The sequence below is a fragment of the Podarcis tiliguerta genome, assembly GCF_965153285.1.
Source record: "Podarcis tiliguerta genome assembly, chromosome: 10".
NCBI lineage: Eukaryota > Metazoa > Chordata > Lepidosauria > Squamata > Lacertidae > Podarcis > Podarcis tiliguerta.
The window spans coordinates 43,781,274-43,803,712 of NC_139543.1; the positions used below are offsets into that span (position 1 = coordinate 43,781,274).

A 22,439-nucleotide genomic window follows, 5' to 3' on the forward strand; every position below is an offset into this window, starting at 1 on the left:
AGAAGTTCCCCCACTTCCTCTCCATGCAAGAGTTATTTAGCTGGAAGCACAGCTGAATAAGCATTATGCCCAATTAACCTGCTTAGACTGGAGAAAAAGAAAGGCAAAAACAAACTTTCCACTGTTGGTTGCTTAGCCCTCTGCACCAGTGAACTGTTGCTACTTTCTTTGAGAATTAGCTACAAGCTGGTAGGATGGTTTCCTCGGCTTGGACAAAACCGCAATGAACCCATCTGGGACTGGTTAGTTATATTTAAAATCCCCTTCCATTTAAAAAGCTACAAGCATGCTATACATCAGTGTCATGCAGGACCCTGTTTAATTAGTAGGCTATCAGCAACAAGCATGTTCTGAACATGCCCACACAAACCTTTTTAAAAAATCTCCATTGCTATCAGCTGTGCTTTTCACAGCAGCATTTCTTACTAACTGAACATTTCTGACTTAGTTCAGGACACCCACTAGGCTCAGAGATGGTGGAATTTGGACCCTCCAGATGCTACTGGACTTCCAACTCCCATCACGGAGGATGGATTGAATGTTTTATTTCACAAAGGGATTGTGAGACTCATTAGAAAAACAGTGCAGGACTTGGCTTGAATGTACCCCCAAATATTACATGTCCGCAGATATTAGAAATGAAGGGATCCAGGTCTGGAAGGCTGCAGCCTCAGAGACGTAGGGTGTGAGCTGCCCAAGGCCACCTTCTCCCTTGTATACCCAGCCATGGGGGGCGGGGGACTCTTAGCTCAGCCTCCATAATGGTCTCATAAGCGGCATGTGTTCCTCATGCTTTCTGAATGCCTCCACCACGACATGGAGATAGGCTGTCAGAGGAAAAGGCCGCTCCTCCCTGTCTGCTCTAGCTGATACTAGGCTATGCCTCCACTGTCCCAGTTCTGCTTCCGCTGCATTACTCCACCATGGCACTTAATAATTTACTACTCCTACTTGGTCCTTCTCCTCTCATTGGGAACATGTCCCCTCCACCTTCAGCATGGAAGTACTTGGGCATCATCACACCCCTCAACTGTCCCAGGGACATCCCGGAATTACAGAAGCCACCCTGACTTCTGATTGGATCCTGGGATGTCCCGTCAGCAAGAGCGCAGCCCCAAAAGACACACATTTTGGGGAGCCAGGCTCTCGCATGAATCACCAAAAGATGTGCATCCCAATTTTCCTCCATGGCATGTCGGAGGGTATGAATCATAGGTAGAATGCTGAAATAGCAACACCTCCCTCCTTTCCCCAAACCAAAAAGGGCTCTAGGTCTGGTCAACACCTTCTACCAGACAGCTCCTTCCCATCCCTCCGGTCCTCAAGCTTGCTTCTTCCCCAGTGCATGGATAATTGCCAGGATGTGCATGAAGCACACCGTAAAGAAAATGGTTTTGTGTGCGTGCAATTTTCTAAATCAGAAACAGAGATGTGTTTAAAAAAGCAAAAGGGAAGAAAACTCTCAGCCCCACATCATGAGACTGGACAATGCAGACTATTCATTTCCTTAATGGCTACATGTGTACCAGCTTAAACCACCATGGAAGTAAATGGTGGTGGGAGAGCATCCAGAGTTTAATTTGTTTCATCGGCTACCACAACACTCCAACTGGCCTCTTCCCCAGCTCTTGCCTGATCCTTCCTTGCATCTGTACTGCCTCAATCCTTCCACCCGTGCTCTTCTCTGAAAAGTATGATGTAGCTGCGCAGTATGATTATTTGACCCCATTGTTATACTAGCATGAAGCCACAATCCTCTATGTGCTGGACAAGCCATAACATGTCCTTCTATGCTGAAAGTGACTGACAGAAGGAATAAGAGACACCAAGTGGTAGGAAATATTATTTAGCATTTTAATCTAACAACTTCTAAATGATGGGTCTCCCCTCCCCTCTCTTTCTCTTCTGACTAACCACACCTTCTGAAAGTCATTAAAGGTCAAAGAACTTAGTGTTCTAGTTCAAGAGCTGTTTTAACCCAATGCCAGGGCTGGGCTCCTTTTGTTACTCATCAGCTAGGCACTTCTCCAGGACTCCAAAATGAAACCCAGGAGGAGGGTAGCAGGTTATTATCGCACAGTAGTACTTTAAAAGCTGCCACTTGGAAACTAGAAGCTTTTCTTTTGGCAATTATGGGATCAGAACTACCTAAAAAGTATAGAAATTTATTTAGGTATGCAACCACAGCTGCAAGAATGTTATTTGCCCAAAAATGGAAGGAAGAAGAGGTCCCAACAAGAGAAGAATGGATATAGAAGTTAATGGGACTAGGCAGAAATGGCAAAACTTACTGGGAGAATAAGAAATCAAGATAGCAATTTAACAATTTTTTAAAGAAAGGAATGGAAATGGTTTACTGGGTATTTACAAACAAACTGTAAACAGATTAAGACATTGGCAGGATTAATGTAAAACCTGTAGTCTCTCTCTCTCTATATATATGGGATATGTACGGGAATAGATATATAAAAAAATATGTTGAGATAATTTGGAGTATGTAGGAAGATGAAAAGAAATCGAAAGAACCATAGAAAGAGGAGGAAGGGAGTCGAAGTTTTAAATGTTAAAATTATGATTGAATAATTGTTGTAATTTATATAAATGAAAATTATAAAAACTAAAAAACCCAAAAAGCTGCCACTTGGCTTTTGAACCTCCGCCTACAGATCAACAGCCCTCCCACCAGCCATAATCTTCCAATAATGAAATCTGATCCCCCGTTCAAAAGAATGTTCTTAGCTACTCATTACTATATTTTTTCTAAAGTCCATGGCTTCTGGATTTTGCTTCTGTGCTTTGATTTTGTCCGGGGGGGGTGGCCTTTCTGGGCATAATTTCTTTTCTGTTACTTTTAACAACCACAAAGAACAAATGAGATAGTGCTGCCTCTAACAGCGTCATTTTAGATGCCGGCAGGCATGATCAGCTGAAGGAACCGAGTGGGAAGGAGAGAAGTCAGAGTAATAGTTGCAGCAAACCTCGTGATCTCCACCCAAAATAAGCCCCCCCCCCCCCCACAGGCTGCACTGCAGTATGAAGAGCCACTCGCCCATACAGCCCATAAACATCCTCCTCCCTTCCTTGAAAGCTGCCTCAAGGCCCAACTGCTCCATTCTGGATCCTATTTTGGACATGGGTAATATATACCAATTCATCCTTGCTGAGAAGTTAGTGCCACTGTGCCTAATGGCTCTTGTTGGCCACTAAATGTGTTTAGGAATGTGGTCTTACACACAGAACAACCCTTGAGCTATTTTCGCATAAACAATTATTTCCACTTAAGAAGCTCCTTAACATGTTTTAACCCCTATGATATTCCAAATGAAAGAGAGAGAGAGACGTTAAAAGCAAGGAAGAGGAAGGAATACATACACCATTTAATAATACGAATATACCGGAGTAGCAGCCAATCCCACCCCTCTCCTGGGGGGCCACTATACGGAGAGAGTTGTTTCTTATTCTCTCAAAGGCACACAAAAGAATACAGAGAGAGTTCTGGTAGGTCAAGCATCCTGTTCTTCACGGTAGCCAATCATATGCCTCTGGGAAGCCCACAAAAAAGACATGAGGACAACAGCCCTATCCTCAGCAACCGATACTGAAGGCAACATAGTCACCGAAACTAGAAGCAACTGTTAGCCATATCTAACACAAATCTGTCTGTTTCCCTTTAGAGTCAAGTTGGTGACCACCACCATATCTTAGGCTAGTGAATGCCAGAGTTTATCTATGCACAATGTTCTCCAGGAATTTCTGTGTGGGAGGAAAAATTAGGGAATGCTAGTGTACATTTTATGTACACAAGTACAGAAGTAAAGTACACCTCCTGGAATTGGAAGTTCCTAATGCTGTCTACCTTTGATCAATGAACGTGTGTTCTCATAAAACACAGCCATTGGCATTGGATCTTTCAAGTTCCTTACCATATTGCTGTTAGTCTTGCTGGCATGTGCCTCCATCTGTTGCCAGTACTTCTTGGATTCCTGTACAATATCTTCATGGGTCATCCCTGGAATTATAATAAAGTCTTCTATTAAGCGCTTCCAACTTCCAGAATCTTTTCAGATTTTTTAAAACAGTGGTTTTACTTGTAGTGTTTCAAAAAGGCAATGGACCAACAGACTTGGAGATCTGAGTAATTTCATTGTGAACCACCCCAAGATCTCTGATGAAGGGTGGTGTGTGGGTGAGTGGGTGTACACACACATACACACGTCCCACCCTTCATATATATAAAACACTACAAGTGCAGCAGAAATATAGCAACAAAAGGGCATAAAATTTAAGAGCTCTTGATTCAGACATGCTGCCTCCAATTTCCAGCCACTCTTGCCAAGTTGGCAGTTACATCCACTGATCCACTCTAGAGCTTTTCTTTTCTGCAAAGTGTAGAATATTAAAACCTAACACCACAAATCATTCCCTCAACTCTTATAATTCATGCATGTAAGATTTCAATACACTAAAGGTACAATCCTATGGTCCCTAGAAAGGCATCTCAGAAACCATAGATACTGCAGATCTCCCTCTCCATCCTCAGGATGAGCCAAGTGGTACACTTACCGGAGTACTGCTGTAGCAGCCAAACTTTGAGCTCTATGAAGCTGTGAGCAAAATGGCAGCTGTCTTCACGCAGGCAGCCGTAACGCACCTCATGCCGGCACACATCAAACTGAAAGTGCTCCTGGAACTGGCGGATCTTGGAGTATTTTAGTGAGGTGGAACGAACAATGTGAACTAGACACCTGCATCGAGGAGAGGAATGTTTATTCATAAAGATACTTGTTTTAAAACAGCAGTGATATAGAAAAATACTGCTCAGCCTGAGCCAGCCCATCCATTTGCAGCACCTTCTGCCCCAATTCTACAGAGAAGAACCTCAAATCTGGACTACAATGTTAGCTTGTCAAGAGACTGCCATAAAACATGCCCACCAGTCCCTAATTATTTGCACCTTTTGCGGATTTTCATTATAAGCCACTTTGGGAGCTAATTGTGCTAAGTTTAGACCACCATGGGGACGTACCTCAGTTTCAGAACACACACTTACTGGATGTGGGCTTTGACAACTGTGTATCTGCAATGCTTCGTGAGTAATGTATTGACTGGGCTAGACAGACAAAATAAAATATTATATCTTGGGCCTGATTTATGCATTACTCAAGAAGCATGGCAAATACTTAATCATCAGAACCAACAACAGGAAAAGGTTGGTTCCACAACTGAGGTGCTTATGTGTGGTAGTTAACAGGATGGCACCATGAGCACAACCACATGTCAACTGTTTCCATGCTGCTAATGGTAATGAATGAATATGGATTTAATGATCCTTATCTTAATAATATAGGATAGGCCAGGATCAAACAGGGTGTGGGTAGGGCATTACTAGCGAGACCACCAGCCACAGCTCATTGTTAAGCAACTGCTTTGAATCCCCAGCATCTCCAGGCAGAGACACTCTAGTGTGAAACCCTGGAGAGCAGTCTGTCAGTCTGTGTAGAGTCAATACCGAGCTAGTTAAAGGTTTGACTTAGTACAAGGCAACTTCCTATGACGAAGCCCAGCCCACTTACTTGTTATCATAAAAGCTATGTTTCGCAGCTAGGTTGGAGCACACTGCTGGCGAGTCCTTGGTCCCTTTGCTGATTATCCGGGGTTTGCTATCAAAGCAGATCTGCAAGCACACCATTAGAAAAGGGTTTCAGACTCTTAAGTCCCTAGAAACTGCTTTAAACAATCATTTCTAAAGCACTTCCAATGCACTGTAATATTTGCCTAACAAGGGCTGAAATCTGAATGGTTCCCAAATGGAACCCTGGAGAGTCCCTGACATTCAGTATCGACAATACTGGGCAAGATGGTCCAATGGTCTGATTCAGTGCAAGACAGCTTCTTGTGTTCCTTTATCATGCTTCTGGCAACTTGTGATTATAGGTAATTATTATTATAGACGAGGAATTAAGGCTCGGAGGTTGCAACTTGCCCACTCAACGAGTCCTGATCTTCCAGGACCCAGCCCAATGCTCCATTGACTAGAACACAGTGGCTTTCTGCTAAGTTACTATGCGAGAGAACAGGATGCTTATTGTAATCAAGCCACAACCACACAGTGATGTTTCCAATTCATGTTTCTCAGCAGTACTGGGGGTTTCTGGAGGCCAGCTCAAGGCTAGCCACATAGCAACTAGGCAGGAAATTCCAGAGAGGCGCCATTTTCCATCACAGAGCTGCAACCCAGAATGGAGTGTGAGAGAGAAAGGGTAAGCAGAATTTTGGTGTTTTTATGCAAAACCAAAACTAATAAATGTCAGCACTGGACAATATTCTGGGTGAAAGGCTCAATGGCCCAGTTATGTAACTAGACAAGGAGAAAGATGCAGTGGAAGGACATCTTGCCTGCCTTCTACTCCATACCTCGCAGAGAAAGGTGAATATGCCCTGGTGTTCCTTCAAGATCCTGGCAATGGTCAGGCTGCCCCGCTTGACTCCGCCCAGCGGGTCAAAGAGGAGGTCACGATTGAGAGTTCCCTTCCGCTCCTCTGTCCACACGTCGATCTCCTCCTGGTGGTACGCGAAGGTGCAGTTATCCCCGTACTTACAGTCCTGCTTGTTAAGCATATCTACAAAGCAACAGACATCACACCACCACACAAGGAATGGAGGCTGGAATCAGAACCAAGCTCTCTTGCTACCCCTTCTTCTGTTTCCGTCTCTCCCCTCCCACCCAGCCCCAAGATCACAAACAGTTAAAAATAAACCAATGAGTTCAAAATGTCACATCTTGGGGTAGCCCAGCCTTCCCCAACCTGGTACCCTCGGGATGCTGTTGGGACTACAACTCACATCACCCTGGACCATTGGCCATACTGGCTGTGGCTCATGGGAGTTGCAGTAGAACAACAGCACCTGGAGAGTGTTGGACAAGGTTGCAATTAGTCATCATAATAACTCAAGCCCCTGCCATCTTTACTAATGATTAACTTAATCTCCCCAAGGAGACCTGCCTGACACCTGCCCATTTTGGCGCAAGTCAGACAATTTGATTTTCTTAGAATGATAATTTAATCATTTTTTTCTTGGCTGATGACAATTGTGTTTTTATGCTGCCCTTTTAAATCTTGCTGCTTTGGGTGTGCTTTTGAATATATTTTATCTTGTTTTATTACTGAACTTTGAAAATGTTGTAAACCACCATGCTGGGGAATCAATTGAAGGCAAAGGTATAAATCCCTATATTAATTAAAGTCTGTACACATTCATGAAGGAGAGAGGGTAGGTCAGTAGGAAACAGGTCACTGCTACAGAAAGCAGCCTCTCTCTCCCCACGCCATATTTCACAGAACCCTCCTTCTGTAGGAAGCAGTCCCGTTCCCCCCCCCCCCCATCAATTCACCTTTGCACAGATAATAAGATCCCACAAAGTTTGTCTTGGTTGGCCGTGGCCGGATTCTCTTCCAGGTTTTATCTTCCGAGTTGCAGCGCCGGCCCAGCAGTATATCCCGCTTGCACTTGTGTTCCAGACCTTCTCGATAGGTATAATCGCCAGCCTTGGGTCCTACAAAAGGGGAGACAAGATTAGCAAGAGCCCAGTTTTTCCAATAGCAACTAGTCCAAGTCACCACAAGCAAATAACCTGTTTTGGGATAGCAGATGCGACAGGCTTGTTTGAAGATGTGAGTGGATGCCAGCGGATTCTTCACAAGCAGAGCTGTGTTGGGCATCATTGACTCTGGCTGACACATCAGCAACTCTACCACTTTGGGTACCGTTGGGTGACTTGGTCCACTGTGATTTGCCTGGAGAGAGGGGAGGGGGGAAATTGAAACAAAAAGTAATTGAAGCCCTCTCCTGAAGTTCTTCAGGTCAACCTGCATTTCAGAAAGAACAAGCCAAAGCGTGCAGACTAAAGCCCTTCTCATTGATTTATTATTACTCTGACTTTCGTGGTCAACCGAAAATACAATCTTGAGCGTTCCCATAAATTCTAGGCAGCGTTGCAAAGAAGAACTGTCAAAGTGTTGCCCTATTGCACCATTAGTGGAATAGACTGGATGAAATCTGGATATCAATTATATTATTGACTGTTACACTGAAGGTGCACCTGAAAAGCTATTTCCTTCTTATTTGAAAGCTTATTGGAAAGGTCAAAGAGTATCCAGAATTGTCCAATACACTTTAATTGCCTATGTGGTTCAGCTAAAGTGTCATATATAGCTCAGGAGGGGGGAAATAACTTTTTTCCTGATACATGGCTGTATCATGGTAATTGTGAAAAACAGTGAAATTATTAGTTTTTTGTAACAGATTTCATTAGCTTTCCAACATAGTTTTAACATTTTAAATCACATACTTTGTTGACATTATATCTTAAATTAGAAAAGGTGGCATCAGCCATCTTAATGACAGCATAAAGAGCTCAAGCAACCTGTCAGAACGGGCTATCACATGAAAATGCAACCAAGATATACACCTTTCAAAAAATCCTAATGAAGTTTTGCCATCCAAGGGGTCCATTTTCAGCTCTTGGCCCACAGATTATTCTATCTCCCAATCCAGAGAAAACGAGAACTACTACTACTCACCAAGGGTGGTGGTTTCTGGATACCAGCAGGCTGCCGTGGTTCTTGTGTGCTGGTTTCCTCTGAACAAGGTGAGAAAAATCACAAGAGAAATGAAGACAGGTGGCCGGTCTTACAAGCATGATTGCCAACTACCCGAGCACTACCACATTCAACTACCTTCTCTTTTCTTAAGTTCCCAAGAGGCAACAGAAACCAAGTTCCACATTCTTTTAGCACTTGAGGCAGATAGTTTCAATAATTAAAAAAAACCCCTAGATTTAAGAAAGAAAATCATAGTAATGCTCTTGCACAGCCCTGCCACCCAGGTCATTACCATGAGGTCTGCATAGGGAAATATCCCAGGGGGTTCTCTCTCCAGTGTTAGTTTCAAATTACTCCAAAGAGGCAGTTCTCACCAAAATTGTTTTCTGGTGGTTTAGATATCACTGGCTAGAAAAAGACTCTTTTCTTCAAATTTGCTTTGGATCATACTGAAACATACCTCCGGCTCCTTCATCCTCTTACATGTTAATCTTGTTATTCAGTCAAGTAATTCTTTAAGTTTCTCTTAATCTATAATGCAGCAATGAACTAATACTGCTGCTGTTTGGTGCAAACCACATGATGGGCACTGTACAAACCAACACATTTATCCATTTGCTTATTTATTATACCCAGCCTAGATAGAAAAAAAAGAAACATTTGCCATTGAAAAGCGACAATACAAGGCTGGGACATAGGCCAGGAACTGATATGAGTGGTGAGAAGGAGAGTGTTAGATGGCAGTGGAGGAGCATGTAACATGAGCCTAGGGCAGCTGATGCTTCACAAAGATATGCCTAGAAATTATACGGAGTTTTGATGCAGCATTGCCCTTCCTTTCTCAAAAGATAATGTGACTCTAACAGGCCCCACACCTACCAACAGTAAAGGAATCCAGCGCATCTAGCGATCCCCTATTGGTTCCAAAAGCATCCAACACATCGAGGCGGGACTCTGTGTATGGGAGCAAGTCCAGCGAATCCAGCGAGTCCAAAGGGGAGCTGCCACTGCCACCCACAGGCGATTCAAAGGCATCCAGGACAGATGAGGAGGAGAGCTGCTTGGTGGCATCCATCACAAGGCCAAAGGAAGCAGGAGGGAGCGGGGTGGAGACTGGAATGCTGGCAGTCACCACGGGAGGGAGCAGAGGAGTGCCACCTGGAAACACGGGGATCAGCTGGGGCATCTCACTAGACAGGTTGGCAGGGATGGCACCTTGGACCAGGGACTTCAGCAAGAGAGATCAAACATGATACAGTTAGAGGGGAAGAGATGAAATACACCAGATATACAAGGTAGGTAGCACAGGGCACTATGACAGACAGAACTGAAGACTAGTTTACAGTTACTTTCTCCAACGCAGCTGCATTATCAACCAGTATCTGGGTAATAATAATAATTATTTATTTATAACCCACCCATCTGGCTGTGCTTCCCCAGCCACTCTGGGCGGCTTCCAACAAAATATTAAAATATTGTACAGTAATCCATTAAACATTAAAAGCTTCTCTAAACAGGGCTGCCTTTAGATGTCTTCTAAAAGTCTGGTAGTAGCTGTTCTCTTTGACATCTGGTGGGAGGGTTTTCCACAGGATGGATGCCACTACCGAGGAGGCCCTCTGCCTGGTTCCCTGTAACTTGGCTTCTCACAGTGAGGGAACCGCCAGAAGGCCCTTGGCGCTGGACCTCAGTGTCCAGGCAGAACGATGGGGGTGGAGACGCTCCTTCAGGTATATGGACCGAGGCCATTTAGGGCTTTAAAGGTCAGCACCAACACTTTTATTCACAAAGACCCTCCTCTCTTTTGGGGTGCAACTCCTGCCTCCCCCATTGCAGTTCAGCATTACATAGGCATCAAGACTAACCAGGTATCAGAGGCATAAGTGGCATTAACTGGATTGGGGGAGTGGGGAGGAAGAATGCAACAGGTGAACAAATCCAGTAGGGTACCAGAAAGAAGCTTCAGGGAAGGAGAATGTGCTCAATGTTGACCCAGAGCATTGGTATATCTAGGAAAGAACCATCTACTCTGATTAGCAGTTGCTGTCTAACAAGGACAGTTGGTCTTTCCTAGTACATGCCTAATATTTTCCTAATACAGGATCCTTTCAGGTTGAGGTGTCAGGGATTGAACCCTGGATTTCTTGCATACTGTACACAACACATGCTCTGCCAATAAGCTATGGACTTCCCCATTCCTGGTATCAGAGTTTTCTCTTAACCAAGATTTGAAATGGATGTTGGGGAGGAAACCCTGGGCAACTTCAGCCACCGTCAACATCAATGCCACTGTAGGACTTAATTGCATGTAAGACTAGTAGAGAACAATTTGCACTCCAAAAGGCCAACGTGTGTGGACAGGGAGACCAGAACTCTGCTTCCAATTGCTTAACCACAGCTAGACAGTTGGGAGTTTTAGATGTGCACACACCCTTTGTGTTCCCAAGGTGATAAACAATGCCACATGGAAATGTATAATATACTCAGGTTGGCTCAGATCTCGTCAGATACTTAGAAACCAAAAGGAGGAGTTTGTGGGCAGGGAAGAGAAACCAAAAGGAGGAGGGAGAAAGACACAGAACTCTCCAGTGCATGAGGAGAAGAGTGAGGGAAAGTCAGAAAGGAGTGACTGAAAGCAGAGACGTAGATGAATAGGTAGACCTAGGAAATCCACTCTTACCAGAGGGTATTGTGACCCATCTGCAATAGAATCCAGAATGGAGTCCAGTTCATGCCCAAGAACTCCTCCTTCAGTGAAGTCATCAGCACCCTCAGACCCTGGCATGGATGCAGCATCAGTAGAAGGGAGCAGGGTGGCGGCAGGCAGTGAAGTTGGTGTGCCTTTCGTATCCAAGTCAGTTGATGGAAAGGCAGAGTCCTCACTCACAGAGACATTGGGAGGGGTGACGCACTGGAGACCGAGAGAGCTGTCTGCAAGGCAAATTACTTGATCACATCCAGATGGCAGCGCACACACAGATCCCAATCCAGTAGCAGAAACTGAAGCTCAGAGACTCTTGCTCTCTGAACTATAGGAAGCTACCGTATGCCAGCCCAGGACGTTTGTCCAACTAGCGCAATATTGTACACTCTGGGGGGCAGTGGCTGTCCAGGGTCTCAGGCAGAGGTCTCTCCCCGCCCCCCTCTCATCACCCACTATGGGATCCTTACATAAACAGACAGACAGAAATACCAGGAATTGAACCAGAGACCTTCTGCACTCAAAGCCTGTACTATACTGTGTCTCCCATCTTCAAAATATGTCTTTCAGTATCTGGCAGAGTACAATCTAAAGTCATGTTTCTAACAGTTTCTTCAGGTTTTATAGCATGCTGGCGCCCTATGTATCATGGGGAAAGGGTATCTCCTGCAGTGGATTTCATTTACATGTGCTGGGAGCTTCAGCATCCATTGGTTTTTCTGCCGATCCACACAGTTCAGGGGAACAGCTGCAAGCCCAGTGCAAGGTTCTCAAAGCTGGCTCAGGGAGGGAAGTTGCAAGAGTAAAACTTACTTCCGCCCTCCCCTCTACCAGAACATTTTCTGTCACTCAAGTTATAGTCCTTAGTGGCAAAGAGACAAAAATTGCTATGAGTCAAAGGAACATAAAACTAATCACCTGTTTCAATGTCATCTACAGAGCCCAATCCATTAGAAACAGTCTGCAAAAAGAAAGAATATACTATTGTCATCCCTCTGGCAGGGTGGGGGGAGTTGCTACTCTCAGCATTCAAATCTTTTCTCCAACTTTCACAAAGAGTTATTTCAGGGCACATAGTGATGTACCTAACTACAGGAGTTTGCAGTTTTTTCCTCTTGCAAAGTGTTTATTCACTTTACTGACACATATACTGGTCTTTGAAACTAGCACTAATTTCCTCTCTTTCACCTTTCCCGCCAGACTTCAGGAAAGCTTTCAACTATTAAAAAACACAAAAAACTTGGGCATATGTTCATCTGGTTAAATTTTCTTTGGATCCCTTTCCTGTTGGGTTTATTTTTTAAAAAAAATAACAACCTTGAAATACTGCTCAGGCCATGTGAGTTATGTGACTAGTTGGACCGACAATCAGTGCTCTACACAACTGACTGACTTCATGACTGTCACAAGGGCCATTAGCTAGCCAGTCAGCACTCTCTACAGTTTTTCAGATTCTGCTAAAATTCTGGAATGCAATCAACTGCACTTAAAATTAAACATTTCTAGGAGGCATCATTTCTTGCAACAGTGGACTTAGGCAGTGAGTGCCAATAGTACTCTAGCCAAGCAGGATCACTGAGAAACATGAGGGAGATATCGGCATTCTTGGTGGAATCCCAGGGTTTGAAGAACAATAAAACTCTTTAAGCGGGAAATGGGGAAAGGAATGAAATGAAGTTTCACGAAGAGGTCCTGGCTAGCTGGCATGCTGAACAGCAGCACTTGACACTGCAAAATGTTGTTTCAAGTCTCACTTGCACTATTTTATCAATAAAGGCTACCTGATTTGGTAAGGCAGAAGACAGGCCATTACTAAGTAGAGAAAACGTTTCCAATTCCTGCTGCAAGGAAGAGAGAACAGTGGTAATCTACAAGATTCTGACACAAAGTCACTTCCATATTAAGGAGCAAGTAAACATACAAGATAGCACTGACTGGAGATATATATATATATTGCACTGTACATGCACCCTGTACACAGACTAGAAATTGCAGCTAAACCTCACTTCCCAGTTTTCTACATTCAGTACAAGGCATGCTTATATACCGTATTTTTCGCTCTATAAGACGCACCAGACCACAAGACGCACCTAGATTTTGGAGGAGGAAAACAAGAAAAAAAATATTCTGAATCTCAGAAGCCAGAACAGCAAGAAGGATCGCTACACTGTGAAAGCAGCAATCCCTCTTGCTGTTCTGGCTTCTGGGATAGCTGCGCAGCCTGTATTCACTCCATAAGACGCACACACATTTCCCCTTACTTTTTAGGAGGGAAAAAGTGAGTCTTATAGAGCAAAAAATACGGTAATAGTCAAATAGGACAATCTACTTGCAGGTTACATGCTATTCCCAACAAGAACTGACTACAGTACTGCGTTTGGAATATTGCATCATTTGCAAGTGGATAGTCTTATTTTGGATTTATCCTGGGTGAAACTAATAGTGCTAAGTTTTGACAGAAGAGGAGGTAGGTAGTCATGCTCTCTAAGGTCTTCATAGGTAGCCAGACAGTAGGATTCTGTTCTGAGCTGGCTAGCTGAATTAAATGCCATTTCTAATTAAATACCATTTATAATAGTGGCAGGTGCTCTTAAAATAGAATACAGTGGAAGTAGAACGTTTTAGTTTTTGGAAGTAGAACGTTTTAGTTTTTGAACGCCAAAAACCCAGAAGTAACTGCTTCAGTTTCTGAAAGCTTTTCAGAAGTCAAACATGCCACGCGGCTTCTGTATAGAGTTTTCCGGAAGTAAATGCTTCAGTTTTTGAACGTTTCAGAAGCTGAACGGTCTTCTGGAACTGATTACGTTTGAAAATCGAGGTACCACTGTACTCACCATTCCAACCTTCTGGTTTGCCATAAGCCTTTTATACACACATTTACACGCAACTGTACACACCAATTAGTACTCCCCCCCCCCAAAAAAAAAGACATGGAGGCCCTTCATATGCTGGTGGACAACAACTCCCATAATCCCTGACCTTTGGCCACGAAGTCTGGGAGTAAAGAAAGATGGAGTCCAGTAAACATCAGGAGGGCCACACAGGATCCCCAAACTAGACCTGCTCAACTGTACCAAGCCCAATTCTGAGCACTGGCCATGAATGGCAGTTCACCAGAACGCAACACTTCCTATTTCTGTTTTCTATTTGAGGACTGCATAAACATGGGAGGGTACCAAGCACTTCAGAGGTTACCACACATTGTTGGTGAGCTGAATCACATGCTGTGCAGCCTTGGGATAGAGTGCTGGATTGGGATGCTGGAACCTCAAGTTCACATCCCTGCACAACCATCTTGATGCTCATTAGCTAGCTTTAGGCAAGTCACTCTCAGTCTAACGTATCCCAAAGGATTGCTGGGCGGATGCAATCATATAACCCTATATATGCCAACTGAAATAAACGTGGGGCATGAATACTATACCTGAGGCCTCTTATAGGCTTTCCGGATCCTTAATCCCAGTTTCTGTGCAAGCTCCTGGCCGAGTTGTGCCACACTTTCATCCTTCAAGGAGAAGACAATGAGCACTTTTGTAGGTGTACAAAGTATTTCACTCAATTCTTTGCAAATACAGGGTCCCCCCCCCCCACTTATGCGGGGTTACGTTCCAGGCCCATCATATAAGTGTAATTGTGTAAATTTCATAAGTGAAATTGCATGAATCCTCTAAACGCCTATTGTTCCCTGCTCCCAAGCTCTCTCTTGTGCCATCTCTCCAATCCAAACCAAAATATCTAGAGGTGAAATATGAGCAGAACAAGGGACAGTGTCTCTGCAAGAGGGGACATAATGGGAGGGAAACTTGGGGTGGGGGGGCGGGGGGAGAAGCAGCACTTGCAGTAAGAGAGAGCAGGGGCTTTCCCCCAGAAGCTGTCATGTATAAAAATATATTTGCAAATCTAAGTGCTAAAGACAATAATAGGCTTTCATATTTGTGCTGGAAACTGCATGCTCCATTTATTAGTTTGCTCAATGCTTGGAAGATTTGTAGATTCCTTTTTATTGCTCTTTGGATCAAAAGAAAAGATGAGAGAGCCAATGATAGAGGAGGGGAATGGAAATCTCAAGTTTGATTGTAATTTATTTTAACGCATTTATTCACTTTCCATTAAAAAGTCAATGACTGTAAATGTGCAAGCCACTACTTACATGCGGGAGGGAGAGCAAGCAGCGGCTGTTACATTCATATGCTTCCTTGTGCCTCCCTAGCTCATTCAAGCAGCGGGCTTTCCGGAATAGTGCACGGATGTTCTCCTTGTTGAATCCCAGAGCCTTCTCACTGTCTTCCAGAGCTTTCTCATGCAGGCCCTTGTGGAAAACGAGACTATCATAACCATAAGAAGCTGGACATAAACAGATCCTACACGTCTCCTTCCATGCAAGATCTGTCCGACCTAACTCATTGCTCTTAAGTTCTGCTTGTGCAGAAAAGAAAGGGGGAGCAAAAGGTTGTTGTGTCAGGTTAATACCCACAACAATGGATAATTCTTCCCCTTGGTGTATAGTGCCTATAGTCAGATCCCTACCCACACCCCCTAAAGGCAATGGAATGTGGAATGAATTGCACAAGTATGATCATCACCTGATGACTGCAACGTCAAATAAAGGCAAGTGAGCCATGACATACTGTATATTGAAAAAAAAAGGTTTTTTTATTTCAACCAAAATTACTTTAATGCAGTTTAAACCTGCTTATACGCAAGTCATCCAATGATGGAGAGATCAAATAAAGCACATACATGCACAAACTAGCCCAAAACTACTCACCATGGCAAAGTAGCAGGCAGCCCGATTGACATGCAGCTTGCATAAGAGATCCACCGGAATGGCCACCTCATCTGAAGCTGCATATTCGGCCACATTCAGCCCTTCGACATACTGAACCAACGCTAGCTTGAAATCCTTCTCTCTGAACAAATCATTGCCCTCTGCAAATAAGTTTCTCACCAGCTTTTGCAAAAAAGCCTGTAGGAATAAGAAACGAAGAAAAAACACTATGCCATCTTGTGGTGTCCTTGCTACTGTGCCAAAAAGGCATCAAAATCACCATATACGTTCTCTCAGAATATAAAGGAGGCACATAATTCGAATAATCCTAGAAAGTCACAATTCCCTGTGGACAGGTTTATGAGAAAAAGCTTGTCTACTGAGAGAAACAGTGTTCCTTGGTTGGAAAGCTTCATCCATGGCATTGTACGGTGAATGTGTCTATCCAAGCCATTTGCTTCCTTACAGTGTCAGCTGGAGGAGTGGGGAAGAATACAATGGACAAGATTCACTCATGCACATTAAGCCATGGTTTATGGCTTAGCATGATGTGTGAACACAGCTCTCACCTGCTTTTTCTTCATCTAATCTCAATGATATTGTGCTTCACAATATTACTGTCTGCTATGCAGTGTGCCAATGTCACAACACAGTGTGGACAGGACTTGACAAGAAAAATAGGACCTAGACCAGTCACAGTACATTTTTAGAGCAAAGGAGATCCCTAGACTCATAGCTATGGTTGGAGAGGGGACATCTGTCAAAGGTTTTAGGGCAGATGCCCTGCCAGAGGCTGCAGAACTCAAATGAAGAGTCTTAAGAGCCAGGCAACAACTCAGTAAGTAAGTGGGCTTGAGTAAATTCAAGTTTCCCATTTTAAAATAAATATATATCTCGGGCAAGTATGCATAGCATGCTTGTTCAATTAAAGCAAATTTGGCAGTATCAAAGCTAAGCTGTACTCAGACCCACTGAAGTCAACATATTTAAGTAACTTAGTCAACCAACAAAAATATTATTGGAAAGTAAATGCCCACGATGTTGATAGTTTTTTACATACTCATATTTTGAGAACTGGACCAATTGGAGATCTCAGTAGCAGGAGGATATAAAATTAGTATAAAAATCACCCACACAGACCCAGCTGATAATCTCAATGCGATTTAGAATGGCATCTCCTGAATCCTAGCCACATCCATCACTAGCATGTGGCCCTCAAAAACTTGCCCAGAAGGAAATATGGACCTTGGGCTGAAAAAGCTTCCCTATCCCTGTTCTCTGAGCAACTCTGCACATCCAGCAGCAAGAAGCACCTACTTCCCTTTCCCTCCCTGCCGTCACCACCCCAGTCACAAGGACTAATTTGTCAAGATAACATTTGGTACTTCTTTTTTTAAAAAAGAAACTCTTAAAATTACCTCATAATCTTCTTGGCTTAGGGGTAATGTGGACCTAAACAAAGACAAAGGGCTTCTGAAGTACAGAAATATATATATATACATATACACATCATTCTAATATGTGAAGCAGTATAAATGAATAATATAAGTAGAAATAGGGAACCTCTTATTTTTTACCTGTGGGCATTGGTATGCTCACTTTTCAGAGATGAGTTTGCAGAATGCACTTAAGTTTTTCATGGCCTGTACTTTAAACTATGTATACAGGAAGCTGCATTATCCCTTTGGCTTCAGCCGTTGCACACAAATTTACTTGTTACTGAAGAATACTTTGCTTATGTTTACACACACACACACACTGATTCTTTGGGCAATAAAGTAGGCTTAAAGTAACAGCAAACAGAAAGCTACTAAGACAAGATAATCAAAAAGTTGGCTGTGCTTCGGTATCGGTTTAAATTTCTTTTGACTTTCAAGGCAGTGAAAGTGACTAACACAGGAAAACAAAGCCCTCTGGGTAATGTACCACCAACTATAGTATTAGCCAGCACAACATCATTCCTGAACTATCATAGATGGGAACTTAAATAGAGGGAAACAAATAAATTGTTTCAACTCGCTTGGGTGGCAACTGGCCTACTGCCATCCAAAAGTCCAATGTTTCCTGTGTTGATAAAATGTCCCCTGCATTGCTAGGTGGCCTCATGGAGGCAATACTTTCTCCACAGCCAGATAACAACCCAAACACACACTTTGGTTTCTCTGACTAGGAAATGATAACACTACTTGTTTTCCACATCACAGGCATTGTGTCCAGTTCAATAAATTATGTCTGTCAAGTATTTTCCTTCAATAGAATGAATCAACATTCTTCAATATACAAATGGAAAAGGTTTTGCCTAGGTTCCCAAGTGTAGCTAGTTAACAGTTTCCATGGGCTGCTACGTATGTGGAAAAGTTGGGTGTGCGCCACAGATTTGAAGGGAATTTGGCTCCTCTATCCCTTATAATTGTACTATTGTACAGTTGTATGAACCAAAAGCGACTATCGACTGGAGTGCAAGTCTTAACCCTATAACCGTAGACAGTTGCCATGACAATCTATTCAATTTACTCTAGAATAGTCTTATTAAAATAGGGGCCTTCCAATCTGCAGCCTTACTCTATAAAGTTAAGACTGCAAACTTCTAGTACAGTGGTACCTCGGAAGTCAAACTGCTCCATTCTCGAACGTTTTGGCTCCTGAACGCCAAAAACCCAGAAGCGCTCTGGTTTTCAAACGTTCCGAGGAACACGAACGTCCGACACAACTTCCACTGTGCGAAAACCTAGCTGTCGGCTAATTGGAAGCCACAACTCGGAACTCAAACGTTTCAGAAGTTGAATGGTCTTCCGGAACGGATTACATTTGAGTTCCAAGGTACCACTGTATTTCACAGTTCTCCCTTACAAAGGTAAAAAAAACAAAGTACACTCATCTCAAGGCCAAGTATACATTTCCATGCAACAAGTGTTACTTATGTTATAGTGCTGCCACAATTTTGGAAGCTGTACAAGAATTGTGGTTTGTTTCTTTATAATTTTTTCTTAAACTAGGTATTTTTATGTCAGCGTATTTCTGCTGCTATTTATGAAAGTTATGCTTTATTGTGTGAGCTGTTTTGGTCTTCATTTGAAGGGAAAATAAATTATATATATTAAAAAATAAATATATTAAAGTAAGGATTGCTCGATTTCACAGATTAATGAGAATAGAAACAACACATTCTCCAAACTTGTTCACTTACTGGATGAACTGTAGTCCCTTCTCTATCTCTTCTTTACGTTTTTGTCTCTCCATTACAGTCACTGCAGTAGGGAAAAGCATATATTAAACCTTTAGAGTTTGAGCGTACCCCTCAATACAACTTTAACAATAACATAGGATAGTTTTAACTAGAGGTACCTGGGACTGTACAAGTAAAGAAAGGATGGGAAACCTGTGGTTGTCCAGATGTTGTATGAATCCTCCAATGTTTCCTGAGCACTGAGTGTGGTTGATGAGAGTTAGAAGTCCAACAACATTTGGAGGTCCACAAGTTGCTCATCTCCGCTGCTAAAGCATGCATTCCAACACTGAGGAATGGTCTCTCACAGCTGCTGCTTCAAATGTGGTGGGTTAAACCCATTTAGAATTATATAGAGAACAGTTCCCACCCTCAAATGGGCCTAGGGACCAATAGAAGAGTGCAAATACTGTTATTAAACATAACTACATGTAAATGCATATTACAGTAGCCACCCCCCTTTTTTAAAGCACAATAAAGTCTGCTTGATCCACACTGCCCCAAAATGGCCTCAGCTGACCTGCTACCATTCCAGCCTCAATGAACATCAATGGACTGGGGTCTGTACAGAGGAACAAAATCCTGCTTTCTGTTGACACATTTTCTTCCAGATAGATGTATGCATTACCTTTTCAACATTCCATTTTCATACATCCCCAAGTGCCCACTTTTTAGAAAGCAAACTTGAAAGGCAGGCTTTGATTTCCAGGATACCATAGAAACTACCATCTTATGCACAGAGATGTTACTCTACGCAATTCATGGCAACACAGATTCTAAGACCCACCTAGCTACACTAGGTTTTTCCAATTTTGAAGATGCAAACCAAAATGAAGGCTGTGAATTATTTATGGTGGTACAACTAGGAACATGAAAGATGAAGATGAAACCAAGCAACCAACTCAGTTCAGGAGAAAAATTCAGAGCACAAAAATTATGTCATGATTCAGTGCGCTGTTCTGACATTTCATATTAAAAATACAAAACAGGAAAATTTGTTCTCAGCTATCTTTAGCTGTGCTAGGCAAACTTAAAAGTATTTTTCAGTTGGTCAGGTGCAACACAAGATGCACTGAATCTGCAGCAGAATTAGTATTCTATATTGCTGGAAACCGGGTATTTTTATCTGCTGAAACCAAAATGTCATTGCAAAAAGGAGAAAGTTCAACACATGGGGAAAAGTCCAAGTGAGATTCAGCATATCCCATAACGTACAACACAAATTAAGACTAAGCTCTGAGTGAAGTTTGGAATGCTCCGTCAAGTCTTACTTTGTGGGAAAGTTATTTGTGACTATGCCTCCAGTGCTGTCTCGACCATTGCTTTTCAAAACTGATTAAAGCTAGCTGCAGGGTGGGCGTGACTGGGTGGGTCCAGTGAACACTCCTTTGCATAAGGAAGTGGTGCCTACAAATACATCCCAGTCGCAAGGTACTCATGAGAATTGCGACAGCGCACACAGGCATTCTAGAAGGAAACAGTTTAGATGCATTCTAAACTGAGTTCGGATCAATCGGCCATGGTCACTCTGATAGATTACCTCTATCGGGAGGGACAGGAGGAATGCGACCCTGCTGCTCCTGCTTAAACTCCTGATTACAGGTTTCAGTATCATCGGCCATGAAATCCTCTTGGACCATCTTTGGGAGATGGATATTGGTGCACCGTTCTGCAGTGACTCTGGGCTTATCTCCAGGGATACTTCCAGAAGTTAACACTGAATATGTGATTCTCAGCCCCCGTGGCTCTTGAGTTATGGGCTGCTACAGGGCATTATAGTGTCTCCAATGCTATTTAACATATATATGAAGACACTGGGAGCAGCCATTAGAAGATGAAGAGTCATCAGTACTCTGATGATACCCAAAACTTTTTATCTGTAATATATGAATTGGAAATGGCTGAGCAGGCCATGGACCAGTGTCTGGAAGCAGTGGTGGGCTGGATGAGGGCTAATAAACAGAGTCTGAATCCAGGCAAGACCGTGTGTGTAGGGGGTGGGGGTTGGGTTTCTAGGTTCAGTGAGAATGTGTCCCGATCCAGGATGGGGCCAAACACTCCCCGAAAGAGCAGCTGCAAAGTGTAGACTGCTTCTAGATATAGCTCTATCCCTAGAGATGCAGGTGTCTATGATGAGAGCCTAACCACTACTGTCCATGCATTGGTACTTCAAGGTTCGATTAGTGCAATGCACTCTATGTGGGGGCTAGCCTTGAAGCTGGCCCTGAGACTGCAGGTAATGTACAATGCAGTTCTAGGTTGCTTGTGGGGATAAACCACCAGCAGCATATAGCACTTTGTTTGCAGGATTTGCATGGGCTGCCAATCTAAGGTAAAGGTAAAGGTACCCCTGCCCATACGGGCCAGTCTTGACAGACTCTAGGGTTGTGCGCCCATCTCACTCAAGAGGCCGGGGGCCAGCGCTGTCCGGAGACACTTCCGGGTCACGTGGCCAGCGTGACATCGCTGCTCTGGCGAGCCAGAGCCGCACACGGAAACGCCGTTTACCTTCCCGCTAGTAAGCGGTCCCTATTTATCTACTTGCACCCGGGAGTGCTTTCGAACTGCTAGGTTGGCAGGCGCTGGGACCGAACAACGGGAACGCACCCCGCCGCGGGGATTCGAACCGCCGACCTTTCGATCGGCAAGCCCTAGGCGCTGAGGCTTTTACCCACAGCGCCACCCGCGTCCCTGGCTGCCAATCTACTACTGAGCCAAATTCAAGGTTTCGGTACTAGCACATACAACTTAGGACTAGGCTGCTTAAGTGACCGCTTTATCCCTTATACACACAGTGGGTCTCTGTGTTCTGCAAGAGTGTTTCTCCTTCAAGTGCCCAAAATAGCAGAAACGTGTTCCACAGTGACTTGGAGCAGGGCTTTCAATGTGGTTACCCCTGTTTTGTAGAACAGCATTCAAGTTTAGATAGAACAGGAATCTACTATCTGTACTCTCCAGAAACAATGGAAGATTTTGTTATTTCAATAAGCTTTTCCAGCTGGGTGAAAAGGTCTCTGTTCATTTTGTACTGTTTGTGTTTGTGAAAGGTTCTTACTGTTTTCAAAACTTTTTAAAGCTGTTTTTGTGATAATGTAAGAGATTATTCATAAGTTTACTATTATTTATTAATAAAATCAGCCA

The 22,439-nt window shown here is 43.4% G+C and overlaps 1 protein-coding gene across 6 annotated transcripts in view; it reads right to left on the reverse strand.

The window, feature by feature from the left end:
- ZC3H7B (zinc finger CCCH-type containing 7B) overlaps positions 1-22,439 on the reverse strand; it is a 47,673-nt gene that overhangs the window by 18,992 nt on the left and 6,242 nt on the right. For 4 of the 6 annotated variants that reach the window (XR_014502413.1, XM_083400884.1, XM_083400883.1 and 1 more), the window contains exons 2-17: positions 19,260-19,320; positions 17,491-17,524; positions 16,073-16,270; positions 15,455-15,613; positions 14,729-14,809; positions 13,086-13,145; positions 12,223-12,265; positions 11,284-11,534; positions 9,483-9,831; positions 8,583-8,641; positions 7,634-7,796; positions 7,394-7,555; positions 6,415-6,620; positions 5,574-5,674; positions 4,564-4,745; positions 3,924-4,009 (exon numbers count right to left, since the gene is read on the reverse strand). Coding sequence is in view for 5 of the 6 variants with exons in the window: in XM_083400884.1 (XP_083257010.1) it covers positions 3,924-4,009; positions 4,564-4,745; positions 5,574-5,674; positions 6,415-6,620; positions 7,394-7,555; positions 7,634-7,796; positions 8,583-8,641; positions 9,483-9,831; positions 11,284-11,534; positions 12,223-12,265; positions 13,086-13,145; positions 14,729-14,809; positions 15,455-15,613; positions 16,073-16,270; positions 17,491-17,524; positions 19,260-19,312 (2,187 nt within the window). In the remaining variant the exon portion in view is untranslated. The remainder of the gene's footprint in view (positions 1-3,923; positions 4,010-4,563; positions 4,746-5,573; positions 5,675-6,414; positions 6,621-7,393; positions 7,556-7,633; positions 7,797-8,582; positions 8,642-9,482; positions 9,832-11,283; positions 11,535-12,222; positions 12,266-13,085; positions 13,146-14,728; positions 14,810-15,454; positions 15,614-16,072; positions 16,271-17,490; positions 17,525-19,259; positions 19,321-22,439) is intronic. The other 2 variants (XM_083400887.1, XM_083400886.1) reach the window with 1 other exon arrangement.